The 16,523-nt window shown below is 33.3% G+C and overlaps 1 protein-coding gene across 3 annotated transcripts in view; it reads left to right on the forward strand.

The window, feature by feature from the left end:
* Nucleotides 1-10,872, forward strand: part of LOC126890514 (telomerase Cajal body protein 1 homolog) — a 44,427-nt gene extending 33,555 nt beyond the window's left edge. For 2 of the 3 annotated variants that reach the window (XM_050659510.1, XM_050659511.1), the window contains exons 4-6: nucleotides 1,215-1,387; nucleotides 1,471-1,635; nucleotides 10,599-10,872. In XM_050659510.1, coding sequence (XP_050515467.1) covers nucleotides 1,215-1,387; nucleotides 1,471-1,635; nucleotides 10,599-10,814 — 554 coding nt within the window. In that variant the 3' untranslated portion in view covers nucleotides 10,815-10,872. Of the gene's footprint in view, nucleotides 1-1,214; nucleotides 1,388-1,470; nucleotides 1,636-10,397; nucleotides 10,543-10,598 lie in introns of all 3 variants that reach the window. The other variant, XR_007700345.1, reaches the window with a different exon arrangement.
* The last annotated feature ends 5,651 nt before the right edge of the window (nucleotides 10,873-16,523 follow it).

Genomic DNA, 16,523 nt, shown 5'->3' on the forward strand with positions numbered 1-16,523 from the left:
CGTATCAATTGTACCTAAATAAAGTTAATTTCAAGTGGGAAGCTATTCATTTCTTTTAGGATTGTAACGACGAGGGTTTAATTTTTACATTTCAAAAAGAAAAAAGCAGAGAGCGACTTTATTTTCGTCATAAGTTAGTAAGTTCTTATCCAAAAATATTTTTTCAGAGCTTATTTGAAACGTATTTTAATAAACTTTAAAAGATATCTCTTAAGTTTTTCCAAAAAATTGCACCATATTCTAGTTATTTGAGATTAAAGGTTCTCCATTTCGATGTTGTTCGAAAATAACCATCCTTTAAAGAGCAATAACTCGGTCGTTATTGGGTTTACATAGGTCTTTCAGACGCGAATCTCTTTGTTTTTTTTTATTAGCTACAATCTTATTATTTCATGTTTTCTATAAAATTAATTTTTTTTAAGTTATTCATGAAAAACCGTTATAATCTCCTTTTCATGAGCATTTTTCAGTGCTTCACAAATGATAGAAAAAAAGGTAAGTCCGTGATAATATACATTTTAGTGACATGACATTTTAGTTAAATCTGACAGTTGTCACATTTTATTTGCAATTTGGCATAAAAACAAATCAATTGTGATTATTGCATTTATAAAATGGTATTTTCTTTGATTTGTATAGTCTTATAAATTGTACAGATTATATTCGCAGATATATTATATAATTCGCAAATAATTTTTTTTTCGATTATGGCGCCATCTATTGACAACTAGAATAAATGTTATAAATGTCACAATGTATAAATGAAATGTAATCACCGACGTGCATTTTTTTTCTGTCACATACAATTTAATGTGTTAGAATGAAATCGAAAAACTGTGACGCACTGAAAGATGCTCATGAGAAAAAGCATAAAACGTGATTTTTTTCAATGAAAAAAGCATAGTTTCCATCGCAAATAACTTGGAAAGTGTCAATTTTGCAAAAAAAATTATAGAACAATATTTATTCAGAATTGGTCAATCTCTCGATTTCCATAGTTATTTTTATTAAAAAAATTTTATCCCCTAGATGGGGTTGTTCTCACCCCCAGGGTAAAAGCGCAGGTCGGCATAGGGTAGATTTTGACAAAGGTTATAATTACTACCTAAATCCAAATTTTCAAGGAAATCAACCTCGGTTTTCAAAATTCCACGAGAAAATGGCTGTTGATTGGACTATGATGAAGTAACCAAATTATCATTGAACATTTTCAGGTACATGGAAAAATACAATTGACTTGGTATCTCAAAGCGATGGCACATTCCGCCATCTCTGCAAATTAAACGGTCACAAAGGAGGCATCACCACAATGGCTTTCTCCTTAGATGGTTTCCGTTTGTACAGTGGAGCTCGAAAGGACAAAGAAATAATTTGCTGGGATCTACGTGTAAGAAATAATCTTCTACTGCACTTAAAGAAAGATAAGTCAAATTGTTAACTTTACCCAAAACTAATTCTTTATTCTTTTAGGTACCCGGCAGACCTATGTTCTGTTTAACACGAGAAGTTAATACCAATCAGAAGATCAATATTGACTTGAGTGTTGATGGTAAATGGTTGGTATCTGGTGGGACAGATGGTAAGGTCCAAGTGTGGAATGTCAGTGAAGAAACATATCCTACAGTTCATATGCAAGTAAGTTGAATAACCATTTCAAATATGTTAGTACATTTGAATGAAAGACAGATTTATTTACTTTTAGTTACTAAAACCAGTATTATGTGTTCGTTAAATATACACACAGCGACAAAATTAACGGAACACTTAAAAAATGGGACATATTAGATGTCTCGAATTTCCTAAACCTGTTGTCCGATTTGAGTGATTTTTCTAGTATGTTATAAGGTCTTATTATTTAAGAAAGTCGATGTAATAATATTGTTGCTAAACAGGTAAATGTCATTTTATACCGGCTGTAACAATCATACTGTGTTTTTTCCTTAAAGTTCGGAACACCCTGTGGAATATTCTAGCATATATAAAATATTGAAATTAAAACTCAGTTGTAGCCCTAGGCTTTATTAACATTTTCTTTTTTGATTCATTTGTTTATGTTGGATAATAAAAAAGTTTGGTACGTTAACAAGTAGCCATGTTTTTCATCAATAAATCCTCATTTTCTGCTTAGTTTAATAGATAAGACTACAGTAGGCTATGATTACCAATTTAATACAGGTATGTCAAATTGTTAACAGTCAAAAAGTGTCTGGTTTGTTGTGAAAATTAGTAGATTTATTATTTAAAGAGTCAATTAAGTCCGTATTTTTTGTTGTTGTTTAGTGGAAATGGAACGCGCTACAAGGAATTTGACCCGCGATGAGTGTGTTCAAGCAGTGATATTACATAGCGAAGGACTTAGCTAGCATGCTATCGGCTCATTATATTGGTAATTGGTAACAATTTTTTGCTAATGCACGATAATGCAAGACCTCACTTTCCTAAATTGTAATCGAATATTTACAACGGGTAAATCTTCGGATTTTGAATTGGCCATCGCATAGTTCGGATCTTAACCCGATCGAACGTTTGTGTGACATAATTGGCAGAAAACTACGACAGCGTTTGCCACCTCCTAGAACCTTACAAGAGGAAGAAACAGTAGCTCTCGACATTTGGAATGATATTGATCAAGACCGAATAGCATAAAGTTTGTTTAGCAGTAAATGGTTGACTTCAATTAGTGCGGTCGTAAATATTATTAAATTTATCTGACTTGGCCCATTGTTAAGACTAGTCCGGAGCGATTAGCAAACGAGGTAGACAGAGTTGGTCTTTTGACAATTAACACTGACTAGACGGTACTCCTATAATAAAGCAAAGGATCCATAAAATGTACAATAATTACAACGACAGAAACAAAAGAAGGATGTAAAATATATTGCTTTGCGTATATACCCGAAATTAATGTTTTCAAATGAGTTTTAAAATAAATTAAATGTATTTTAATTGCTAATATTATAGAAAAACAAGCATTCAAACATTGTACCAGTACAAGTATTGACCATTGAAGTCAACCATTTACTGCTAAACAAACTTTACCTCATTTGTAATATAAAAGTACATATCTCTTTTATTATCGAACATAAGCGAATGAATTAAAAAACAAAATGTTAAAAAAGCCTAGGGCTGCAATTCAGTTTTAATTTTAATATTTTATATAGGCTAGAATATTCCACAGGGTGTTCCGAACTTTAAGGAAGAAAACACAGTATGATTGTAACACCCGGTATAAAATGACACTTACCTGTCTAGCAACAATATCATTACATCGGATTTCATAAATACTAAGGCTATAACATACTAAAAAAATCATTCAAATTGGACAACATGTTTAGGAAATTCGAGACATCTAACAAGTCCCATTTTTAAGGTTTTCCGTTAATTTTGCCGCTGTTTGTATTTTTTACAAACATTTTGGGATGCTTGATTAAAACTGGATTATTTTGCTTTTGAAGATTGTTCTGATTAGTCAATAATCAAAAAAAAAGTCGCATTGTGTCAAAATACTTATCATCAACTTTTTCATCAAGGATTAAATGTGTATGCAAATCTGGCCAGAACTTGTCATTGATATAATAAAAAAAAACAAAATGTAGAAAAGCTCTCCTGCTTGGTACCATTTCTTTTAAGATCATCGATTATTACGGCGAGTGCATCAAATTTAATAACTATTTACTTTCTTGGTACTGTATTATATCCAACTCTAATTAGGTGTAGACAAGATAACTTTCCTTAGGAAAGATCATTTGCAGCCAGATTTCATGTTGGTGTTAAGTTGTAAATTAATTTTAAGTAAATTTTTACCATAACCTCTTATTTCTTGCTACTACTATCATTATTGCCAGTTTTTTTTATTAGGATCTCCATTACCACACTGTCCCACGCTTTCAGAATGGTCATCTGGATCTCTTTTTGGTACTTATAGTTTGCCAAATTGGTTTCGCTTGCTTATTGATTATGTAATTCTTACTAAGTGTCCAAAAGGTGTTCTTTATATTGGTTGAACTGCAGTTCTCTGATTTCCTCATCATGGATGTAGTGTCCTCAGGTTACACCTACATACTATGCTTCTTAAATGTCATTTTATTTTGCTTTCTTATTGTTTTGATAAACCCACACTTCACACCTGTAAACTAGTATTGGCTTAATTATGGTATCGTATATTATATCTGGGACCCACAGTCCATCGAACTGGCAAGTACCACACGCATGGGCGCCCGCAGAGAGGGGCCAGGGGGGGCCGTGGCCTCCTACTATTTTGTATATTTTTCTGTACTCAAACCTAAAAAGTTAATACCTTTACGTTGACATAAAAGGTATATTATACAAGTATATAAACCAAAAACAAAATTATGGAGATAATATTATATTAAACTTAGACCATGGTCTAAGATATTAAATATAATACGTCGAATACCTACGAACCTACGCGCCTTTTGAATGCAACCGGCAACGTCGTAGCACAAGCACAATCACATGGTGGTGGTGGTGATGGTGACAGATAATCCGGCCACGCACCACCATTCTACCTGTTTTCGTCAAGCCGCTCAGAGTTCACAGCCGTTGTTTATTTTCTTTGCGTTGAGATTCGCAGTGTATTTTATTTTATTATTATCGTGTTAGCCTTACGGGCGGTTTCCGGTTTCTATCATTTAATACAAACACAATCCTTATCAGCTAATTTGATTTATTAACATTTTCCTTAAACTGCATGACTATAGTTTTGCTGGTTTATTCTTTAGAAAAAAATGGACATTCGAACATTCTTTAAAAGAAAAACAACCGCCCTCGAGGAAGTTACCGATTCCAAAAAGAATAAGGCTTCAACTCGTAGCCCTATCCCTAGCTCAAGTAGTGACATAGCACGCGAAGAAGAAGGGGAACATGAACATGCAGTAAAGAAAGCAGAGCCTAGCACTTCTTCGAATAGAAATACTTTAGCGGAGACAGCAGATCAGCCTGATGTACAAGAAACCATTGCCCGAATATTTCCAGACGGTCAATCAGAAGACATTGGAAATTTTGTATTCCTCGTCGATTCAAGATAAACAAAAATACCAATACGATATATTAAGAAGTCCGTATACGCCGTCCCCTACCTATGATTTTAAGCAAGATGTTGATCCAAATAAACGGCCGTTTGTACACAAATGGCTTCAACAATATGACTGGTTGGTTTATTCCAAAGTTCTTAAAGGTGCCCTTTGTAAGTATTGTGTGGTTTTCCCACCTGTTGTGACACACGGTAGTACCTTAGGCGCATTTATAACAAGGCCATTTATAAAATACAGGGATTTCCACACGCAGGCCAAGAACCATTCTAATTCTGCCTGGCATAAAGATTCAATTATCCGTTCCAAAAATTTTATTGATGTGATGTCCAATAAAAAACTAGATATATTGTCTCTGATTGATGAGGGAAAGCAAATAAATGTAGCGGAAAATAGAAAAAAAATTCTTCCAATTATAAAAACAATAGTTTTTTGTGGAACTCATGATATGCCTTTAAGAGAAAGCAGCAAAAATTCTGGAAATTTTTTGGATCTCTTAAAATTCAGGATAGACGCTGGTGATACAACTTTAGAGAATCACTTGTTGAACGCAGGTGGTAACTCTAAATACACTTCTCACAGGATCCAAAATGAAATAATTTCATTGGCAGGACATGTAATATTAAAAAATATTGTCGAAGAAGCAAATTCTTCCAAATATTTTAGTGTTATGGCTGATGAGACTGCGGACATTTCGGGACATGAACAGTTATCTGTTGGTATACGGTATGTATACAAAGAAAATGAAAATTTTACGGTGAAAGAAGAGTTTCTTGGTTTTGTGAAATTAGATAAACTAAACGCTGATAGCATAGCTTATTCTATTTTGGAGTTTTTGGAAACATCAGGTTTAAACATGGACAAACTTGTAGGGCAGGGCTATGATGGATGCTCAACAATGGCTGGTGAAATTCACGGGGTTCAGAAGATAGTACAAGATAAGTATAAAAAAGCATTCTATTTTCATTGTGCCTCCCATAGGTTAAATTTAGTCATAAACGACATTAGTAAAATAGTTGAAATTCGAAATACCATAGGTACTGTTAAAGACGTAATAGTATTTTTTAGAGAGAGTACTCTAAGAAGAAACCTAATTCCCAATATACCTTTGTTTTGTATTTCAATTAATTTTGTAGATGTTCATCACCACATAAATTTAATTACCAGGACTTGTGAAAAACAGCGCTCAGAGGTTGATTCAAATTTTGCAGACATTTTTTCCTATGCATTATCTATCTGTGAGACCCTCAACATAGAAGTGGGAAAACCACGAATTTGCGGTCGACAAATTCATAGATCTGACTATGAATCTGATTCAGCAGAAGATTATTTTAGAAAATCTATATTTATACCATATTTAGATCATCTGATTCTTGCCTTAAAAACAAGATTTTCTAAAGAACATGAAGTCGCCTTCTCTTTGTTTAATATTTTACCAAAAAATATAAAATCTTTAGATGTTAAATCTTTCGCAATTAAGGTAGGAAATCTATACAACATTGAGAATTTGGAAAGCGAATTAAATATTTGGAGAGAGTATTTATCTCAATCTCAAATAGCTGAGAACATAACCATTGAAGATCTTATTCAGCACTGTAAATTTTTTCCTGCTATCAAAGATAGCTGCATTCTTCTACTTACTTTGCCGTGTACTACCTGCACAATTGAACGGAGTTTTAGCACCTTACGCAGGATTAAAACGTGGATAAGAGCTACAATGGGACAAGATAGACTTGTTGGGCTAGCATTGTTGAGTATCCATCGAAATCGTCTATTAAATATTTCCAATTTTTCCACTAAAATACTAGACGAATTTTGTCAAAATAACAGAAGACTGGTTTTTAGTTAAGAATAAAATTGCATGCTATTTTGTATTACTTTTAGGTATTACTTTTATTACCTTTTAGCATTAATAACATTTATTATAATATTTTGTTTTGTATTTTTTAAGAGTTGCTTTCGTGGTTTTGTTATTTGTTCCTAAAAGAAGTTGCAATATTTTGTTTTCTTAACGTTTTAAAAATATAAGTATTACATACAACAGTTTTTTATTTTGCCCCCCCTGAAAAAAAATCCTGCGGGCGCCCATGACCACACGTTACCATCGAGCAGTGAATCATGTTGCCCATTGAGCACTCTTAAATTTATCGTTTAACATCGACTTAGAGTCGCTACTAACATCATCTTTTAAAAATGTAAATCATATTTCTCGATGTCACCTATTCTATAAGGTTGCTAGTTTCATGTACTAAGCAGAACGCACTGAAGATGATCTGATCTAGATTGAAAACGTTTTGCGAAGCCTTTTGGATGACTTTTTAATAGTTTTTCAATAAACTTTTTATACCATTATACAAATGAAGTTTTTACTTGTTCTGTATGATTTTTAATTATGGTATACAGCCAGCTACTGGGACTTTCCCATTGATTTTAATTTTAAATATAATACTGTTCGTTGTTACACTTATTTTTAATTAATTCCGTCAACACACACCACCGGAATAGTTGGGTTTTAATTTCAGTATTTTATAAACGCTAGAATATTCCACAGGGTGTGGTGAACTTTGAGAAAAAAACACGGTTTGATTGGTACACCCTGTATACAATGATAATTTACCTGTCTAGCAACAATATTATTACAACGATATTGTTAAAGAATAAGGCTATAACATATACAGTGGAACCCCGATAAGTCGGCCCCCGATAACCCGGAAGTCCGGCTAACCCGGACCGATTTTCATCAGACAAAAATTTAACAAATAAACAATTTAACAATTTTATCAAATAAAAATGTATGTAGGCCAAATAATATTTCAGAGATAATGTGTATTTGTGTAATTTGAACACATAAGTACAATAGTAAAAATGATTCATGCACACGGCGGCAGCCAGAGCGACCGTCTCAGCTTATCGGAAAGAACAGACACCTGTCTGTATTCCTTTTTCTTTATTTATGTCAAACTGTCTTAGCATTGTTTAAAAAAGACGTGACTATTTAAAAATTCTTGTATTGTGTGTAGTACAGCCTATTAATCACTTCCGTTCTGTAATGTAATCGTGCTTCAGATTGTGTTTGCTTTGTCTACGTAATGGTAACAAAATGTAAAAATGTTGCAGTGACAATGGAAAAAGAAACATTAGGTAGGATTGATAAAGACGAATCTTTAAAATAAATTTATTGCAGCATCATAATATGATATTATGCTACCATAGGTCTGGATCCCGCGTATGAAAAAAAAGTTGATTAATAGCAAGCTAAAAATTTATTAATAGCTTAAGGGTGTCTAGTCGGATAAACTTTGATATATGAGAACACTGGAACAGGGGCAGTTTTAATTGTGGAACAGGTCAAAAATTTGGAACGGTCAGAACACGAAAATGGCACATTTGTTTTGTCCGACAGAACAGACTTAAACTCTCCGAACAGAGATTAAACTCTCATGCAAAAATCAGACTGCTATTTATCACCTGTCATAATTCCTGTCATTTGACATATTCTACATGTTCCACTCATTAAAACGCCAATTTGGTGATAAATAGCAGTCTGATTTTTGCATGAGAGTTTAATCTCTGTTCGGAGAGTTTAAGTCTGTTCTGTCGGAAAAAATACATGTGCCGTTTTTGTGGTCTGACCGTTCCAAATTTTTAACCTGTTCCACAGTTAAAACTTCCCCTGTTCCAGTGTTCCCATATATTAATGTTTGTCCGACTAGACACCCTTAAGCTAATAACAAATTTTCAGCTTGCTATTTATCAATTTTTTTTGTACGCAGGATCCAGACCTACCATATTATGGTGTCGGTACATCTCTACAGTATGACTGAGTTTTTTACCAAGAAATGAACAAAACTCTACACTCTATACAACTATACGTAATTTAGATGTGTACTGTGCATATGTGTTTCATGTTTTTGTAATTGTAATGGAGGTTATTTATTAATTTTTACTATATTCTCCGGCTAACCCGGATTTTCGATAACCCGAATCGGCCGCGGTCCCGATTAATCCGAGTTATCGAGGTTCCACTGTATACAAAAAAATCACTTAAGGCTATGGGTACATAATTCGCAAATATTTTACGTGTATCCCTACTTTTTCTGTCTCTACACGGCAAATTACGTGTAGTAAAATTCACACTGATACGGATATGTAAACATTACTAGAATGTCATTCTACTTGAAAATGTCATCATTAATTTAAAGAGATGGGTTTTGAATGTTCTTGGATAACTGTTATTTTTATAATTGCAAATTATTAATTCAGTTAATAAATGTGATAATTTTTTCACTTACTATGTATTCAGTGATTGTAATAATTTATTTGTACAACAAAGACTAATACTCGATCGAGAAAAGAGGAAAAGTGTTAAAGTGATTTTTTAATAATATATTGTTATGGAACGCTTACAATTTTGAACATCTTTAACAACAAAATACTTGGATCACAGAATATATATTATCTTGATGTATTCTGTGCTTGGATCTTCCACAAATAATACACAATAAATAACTTTTTATTAAGTTCACGTCTTAAATCAATTATTTATCAAATACACTATCAATAATATTTAATCAATAACTCAACATATTCCCGATGCAATGTCAAATATTTAAAATTGTCACTGATTGTCAGTGTCTGACTGACAATATATGCTGACAATATTATATTCGGCTGAGTGCGTTGTAAGACAAAGATAGATTTGGAAAATTTTACCACGGCATTGTGTTTATTTTTTTCGAATCCTGAAAAAACCAATAAATATTTTTGAAAAATTTAAACGCAGAATGAAAGACTAAATTATTACCGAGGGCCGAAAGTCCCTTAGAATAAATAAAAAGTTTATTTTGAATGATATATTTGAAATTAAAAATCACATTAAATTTTCTCTTAGTTTTTCACCCCTGTAACTTATTAAAATAAACATTATAGAAGTTCTCAGGGACTTTCGGCCCTCGCTAATAACGTGATCTTTCATTCTGCGTTTAAATTTTTCAAAAATACTTATTAGTTTTCTCAGGATTCGAAAAAAATGAATCCCCATTTGAGTAGCATTGCAGCCGAAAATACGTACCGATCCTCTTAAGTCGGACAAGTTTAGGAAATTCGAGACATCAAAAATGACCCATTTTGTGGGGTGACCGTTTTTTGTGCCGGTCAGTGTAGTTCAGGTCAAAAGTTTAAACTGGGCCGATTTGTGCACGCAAGTTTAGTTTTAATCTTTTATACGGAAAATGATGCGAATTGACTTAATCTAAGCAATTTCATTTTTGATGTGCATAAATGATCCAGTTTTAAAATATTTTAAATGAACTTTTTTGTTTTGTAATAAGTAAGCCATATTTACAGGATATCTTGTATGACCGTTTCGTTACCGAGGAGTTAGAGCCAGGATAAGTCTTTTTCTTAATTGCTACCTAAACAATAAAACACTTTTATCTTTAATCTAAGTAGGCCAGGGGAACAGTGACATTTTTCCTCAAATCAACGATTGGTAATTGTGTTTTTATTTTTCTTAATAACAGTATTGATATTTTAAACCAATTTCAGATGGGATTGCACAATGACTGTTGCAATGGAGTGAGTCTTCATCCATATAGACCAATTTTGGCTACAGCTTCCGGACAACATCACTCTCAGGATCCGCTGCATCACAGCAGAAGCACTTCGCAGTACGAGAATGCGCTGTGCATGTGGTGGATTGGGACTCAGCAGGATGATGCTGATTTGATTACTGCCATTATTAAAGCTGCGACGCATTCTTAAAGTATCTTAGTTTTGTTAACATTTGTATTTAATTTATAAATATATTCCTGTATTTTTATCCATGTTTTATTTTACGACCTACAAGAACATCAGGGGTTAATATTGATCGCCACACCCGCCACAATTACAGCAAATGATATTGAATTAGAGCCAATAAGACCAGAAGTGGAAACTTTGCCGTACTGCTCCTATAAACTACTACGTTAGCGTTTTTGGTTTTCTGGCAAAGCCAGAATATACAAGGCTCGTATTGACTCAAAAATCTGTAAACCGCATGGATATGTTTGAACTAAAGGTACTGAGATGAATACTAGGCCCTATAGATGAGAACAACAGGTGGTGAATCAGATACAATTATGAAATATGTATAATATAAAGAACTACCTTAATCTCCGCCTAAAGCGTCTTTAATGGGCAGGCCATGTATTTAAGATGGAAGAAAACAAGCTTAAAAAAATTGTTGAATGCAAGAGTGCAGGGCATTCCTCCTCTCTGATTCCGTTAAGTTTTATTTGGATAGCATTTTGGTATTCTTGTTTCTTTGTTGGGATTTTGAACCCTACAACAATCCATTTTTTTAATTCGGCTATTTATCCCTTTTGCCTCTGTTTTGCTCCCTTGTTTCTATATCGTATCAATCCATATGCGCCGCCAGGATCATTTCCAGGGAGGTGCGTCTGCATCTACACATACTATTAATCAATATAAAAAATAATTAATTTTTCCAGTTACCCCCTCTGTGGCTCAGTGATGAAGAGAGCCTACCTTTTGATTCAGGGGCCGTGAGTTCTAGTCTCATCAGAGTAGGAAATTTTTCATTTATTAAAAATTATAAGTGAAAATAGTTTCTATCCTCGTGGGATATTTTCGCATAATTTTCTATAGAGGGTTCTTTGTAATAATGGTATAACTCGTGGTTGAACCTTATTTCTACATATACCCTTGTCGCAAATGGGTCCCAATATCCTCCTTAATATCTTTCTTTCAAAAGTATTAATAAAGTTTATTGTCTTATCTGTCATGATCAATGTTTCTACGCCATATGTTACTATTGGTCGTGTATGATTTTATATATTTTAAAATTTACTTCCCCTATGGATGTCTTTGGATCCAAATACCTGCGACATAGAGAAGTATGCTTTGTTAGCAAGCATTATCCGTTTCCGCATTTCTTCCTCCTCGCTGCCGTCCTTAGTTATTTGCACACCCAGTGAGCTGTTTTACTACTTCAATATTAGCGTCGTCTAATGCCAAATTTCGTTATTTCCTTGCTTCTTCGGGCTTCAGTTTTATCTAGGTGACGACTAGCCCTATCTCTTTCTAAATTTCTTTAAACTCTATGAAGTTCTATGATGTCTCTTGCGTTTACATCATTTCCGTTCATTATAATCTGCTTAGACCTATTTAACAATAAATTTTTGGGTTTACGGAGATTTTTCTTATGACTTATTCCGTACATTATATTACGGGGAAAGTGCAAAATATCGCCTGTCAAAATTTTCAATGTGTTTTAAATGTATTAATTTTTTTTCGAGTCCTGAGAAAACTAATAAGTATTTTTGAAAAATTTAAACGCAGAATGAAAGATTACGTTATCACCGAGTGCCACATTATAGAAGTTTTCAGGGACTTTCGGCCCTCAGTAATAATGTAATCTTTCATTCTGCGTTTAAATTTTTTAAAAATATTCATTAGTTTTCTCAGGATTCGAAAAAAAAGAATACATTTAAAACAAATTTAACATTTTGAAAGGCGACATTTTGCGCCTATGCCCTTAGACAGAGTCGGTGCCAACCCACCTCCCTATTTTAGCCCTTTAGGTATCTGGAAGGGATCTGTCAATTGATTTTGAACTTGTACTTGCACTTGTGTCATGAACTGACCTTACCAATTTCCTTGGTAAAGTGTTTCTCATGATCATCTTTCAGTGCGACACAGTTTTTCGATTTCTTTCTAACGCATTAAATTGTGTGTGACAGAAAAAAAGGCACGTCGGTGATTACATTTCGTCGGTGACATTTTTATAACATTTCTTCTAGTTATTCTAGTTGTCGATAGATGGCGCCATAATAAAAAATAATTTTTTTTTAATTAGATAATAATATTACAAATATAATCTGTATAATTTATAAGACTATACAAATCAAAGAAAATACCATTTTATAAATGCAAGAAACACATCTGATTTGTTTTTATTCCAAATTGAAAATAAAATGTTACAACTGTCAGGTTTAACTAAAATGTCATCTTAGAATAATGTCATGTTAATGTCATAAATGTGTATTATCACGGACTTACCCTTTTTCCTATCATTTGTTACGCACTGAAAAATGATCATGAAAAGGACAATATACCAAATTCTTGCATAATCAAAAATATTTTAACTCTATGCTATCATAGGCTTGTTGAAAATCTACAAATATTTGGTAGATATCTATGTCGTGCTCTCAGGCTTTAGCTAATATTTTACGTTGAATAGCTGGTCAATAGCAGACCGTTCTTGGGTCTGAATCCGGCCTGGTATTCGGTATTCTCCTATGATTTGTTCTGTGAAGTGACTTAATCTCCGGTTTATGATACATAAACACCTTATAACTCACTTGACTATAACTAGAGTAAGAATATGCCTCCATAGTTTTTGTAGCTGAGTGTCTCCCTTCTTGTGGATTTGGGCATAAATTGTCTTTTCCAGTCTCCTGGAATTTCTTTTATGTTCAACACGTCTGTTATTAGTTTATGGAATCTATCCAGGAATATGGAATGGAATCCAAAAATCCAGTTATTTCAAGAATTTATATGCTCCTCTAGTGTCATCCTGATTGAAATATATATTGTTATATTTCTATTTGATATGAAAATTAAATTTTGATAATTATAAACAGAATTCAATTTAATATAAAATATTTTCAATTTTCTCAACCACGGGCATATAAATTTAGAACAACCTGTATACAACAAATTGTTATATTTAATTTTAAGAAGTGATTAAACGAAACTCGGGACAATGCGTTTAGAACAAACAAAGTGAATGTCGCGTACCATTATCGTTGTTCGCGGAAGGTTCGATCATTAGCCTATGCTAAATAAAACTCAAGTGAAATCGATAATAGGTCATTATCGTTGTTCGCGGAAGGTTCGATCATTAGCTTATGCTAAATAAGACTCAGTTGAAGTAGATAATACATCATTAAATTTTGTAAATAGTAGAAAGTAATTTTAGAATGGGAATTAACTATTTTTCTTTTGAAATCCATTAAGCATATTTAGAAAGATTAAAAATTGGTTTTGAGGAATACTGCGAATGAGAGTTGGTGGTGGAAGTTTGAATTGTGAATCTGGAAGGGATATTTAGAAAGTAGGGGAATGAATGACAAATAGAGATCAGAATGTTTTGAGCTGTCGAGAAGTGAAGTCCAGTAGTAGACGGTAGTGTACGGAGAGTGAGAAAGCCGGTGTAGTTCCGTGAGTGTGGAGTATCTATCGTGGAACGAGAGGTAGGCCAGGTTGAGAGTAAAAGAACCTCCTTGAGCCAAGAGTTCCCGGTAGCTGATTGCAGTTTCGAAAAAGGTAGAACACAGCATCACGACAGAAGCAGGAAACGAGAGCTATACGAGCTAGTTTCAAAGGAGAACATTACTGGAAGCCAGGACGAGGTTTTGATCGCAGCCAAGGATAGCAGGAAACGGGTCTTGTGTGAAGACATTCTCAGTTCACCAGAAAAAGGTCAGTCTCATTTGTTTGGACATGAATGTATGGGTTTTTCGTATTAAATACCACATTTAAAATTGAAGAAACATAATCAATAATATCAGAAAAGCTTCATCAAACTTAAATAGAATTGTTGCTAATAAATCATAATAGTTAAATGTTAATAAAAACTTTCAATTGGAAACCAAAAGGAAATAAGATTCCCATGTGTAAATGTTATGTTTAAGAATAATAAGATATAGCAAATATTAAGCAGTGATTGCCATTTAAATAAAATAAACAATAATTTGATTACAATTGTAACCCATATGTGTGTATTATTTTACTCTTTTCTTTCCTATCCCGATTAGGAACCATTGAGAAATACTTAGAAGCCACGTAAGTAAGTAATTAATTTTATAAAAAGCCCTGAGATTGAAAACATATTGATATGTGATCTGGTAAATTAATTAGATTATTATTAATGCATTGATTAAATTAAATGACATATAAGAATATTATCTCATATCAATAATCAAGATCACATCAATATGTTACGGTTGATGTGATAAATCCGGTCTGTATTAATAATTACCGATAAAGATTAATAGTAACCGTAGCAGTTGGCCAATGTGATTAATAATGCCTTTATAATTAGATTTACCGGCTATTATTAATACTTTCCTAACAATTCTGGTTAAATGTAATAAAAACGCATTTTGGGCTTCACTATTGCTTATTTATGAAATTTGATAATAAAAGTTATGCCTGGTTACACCAAAAGATCTTACGAAACACACACGTTGCACCATTGACTCTTAGATAAATTTTAAGCTTGCCACAATGGATTGTCACGATGATTGCATAGATAAGAATAGAAAATTATGGTGCAACGTAAGTGAGACTCAAAGCGGCGCTATTTATAAACTGAGCTGGGCCAAGCTGGAACTTAAGTTTTGTTGGTGCAACCAGGCATTTAACACTTAAACAGAATTTATCAATAACAAAACTCAACTAGACACCTTATAAGTAAAAACAAACTCATACACACGCATTAGGCTTTAAGTTACTATAGTTTATTTTTTAACGAGGAGGAGTAAACTAAAGACAGATTCACACCCAAGAAAGACACTAGAATAATAACCAGATAGTACATCTTCTTTTTTGGTTGATCTAGTCGACCCTCAACCTTCAACGGTAATCCATAAATATTATATTAAATTAATACGTCGCTAAAGAGTTCCAAAAACAACTGCCTGTTATATAAAAGCAGACTAACAATCTAAAAATTAAAGGAATAACACAGAAAACACAAAAATCGCCGATATAACTTTATTAACCTATGAAATGTCACTAGTGTCAAAATTTGATAAATGTCATTAGTGTCAAAATTTTGTAACAGTGGAGTAAACTTGCCTGCAGTTGGACCAATTACAAACAAGCAATACATACAGCGCGGTAAATTTGAATCACTCCTCTTGGTTAAAAAACAAACAATAGACTATAATTACTTGTTTTTATAGGAAAGGCTCTTGTGGCACTTAGAATTACAAAGAACGCTTAATTTTTTGCGTTTTTAATTGCATTGGCCACTACAATTGCAGTGGCGGCATCCTCGACTGCCTAAATTCGAATCTTTGCGAACGCATTCAATGAGACTTATGTGAGTATCATGCGCTTCAATGACTGAAATAAGTGTTATAGCTTTTCATGTATAACAGAAATAATAATGGCAATAATGTGTCGGCTATCGGCCTTAGCTCTATCAACTTCTGGAATTCACACTCGTAACACTTTGACCTACTTTTTCAACAGGGAATCTATCACTGGAATGCATTAACATTCTGTCAGATTCTTTTATAAATGACTGTTTAGCAAGATCCCGAGTCTCCTGAATTTTCTTTTGAAGTTTTGTCAATTGCAGTGCCATCTTCTTTGTCTCCCTCATATGCTTTAACGCCAATACTGGCATTGTCTTCCTCATTTACAGCAATTATCGCACACGCATTATGTTCCATTGGG

Source organism: Diabrotica virgifera, chromosome 8 (genome assembly GCF_917563875.1).
Source record: "Diabrotica virgifera virgifera chromosome 8, PGI_DIABVI_V3a".
Lineage (NCBI taxonomy): Eukaryota > Metazoa > Arthropoda > Insecta > Coleoptera > Chrysomelidae > Diabrotica > Diabrotica virgifera.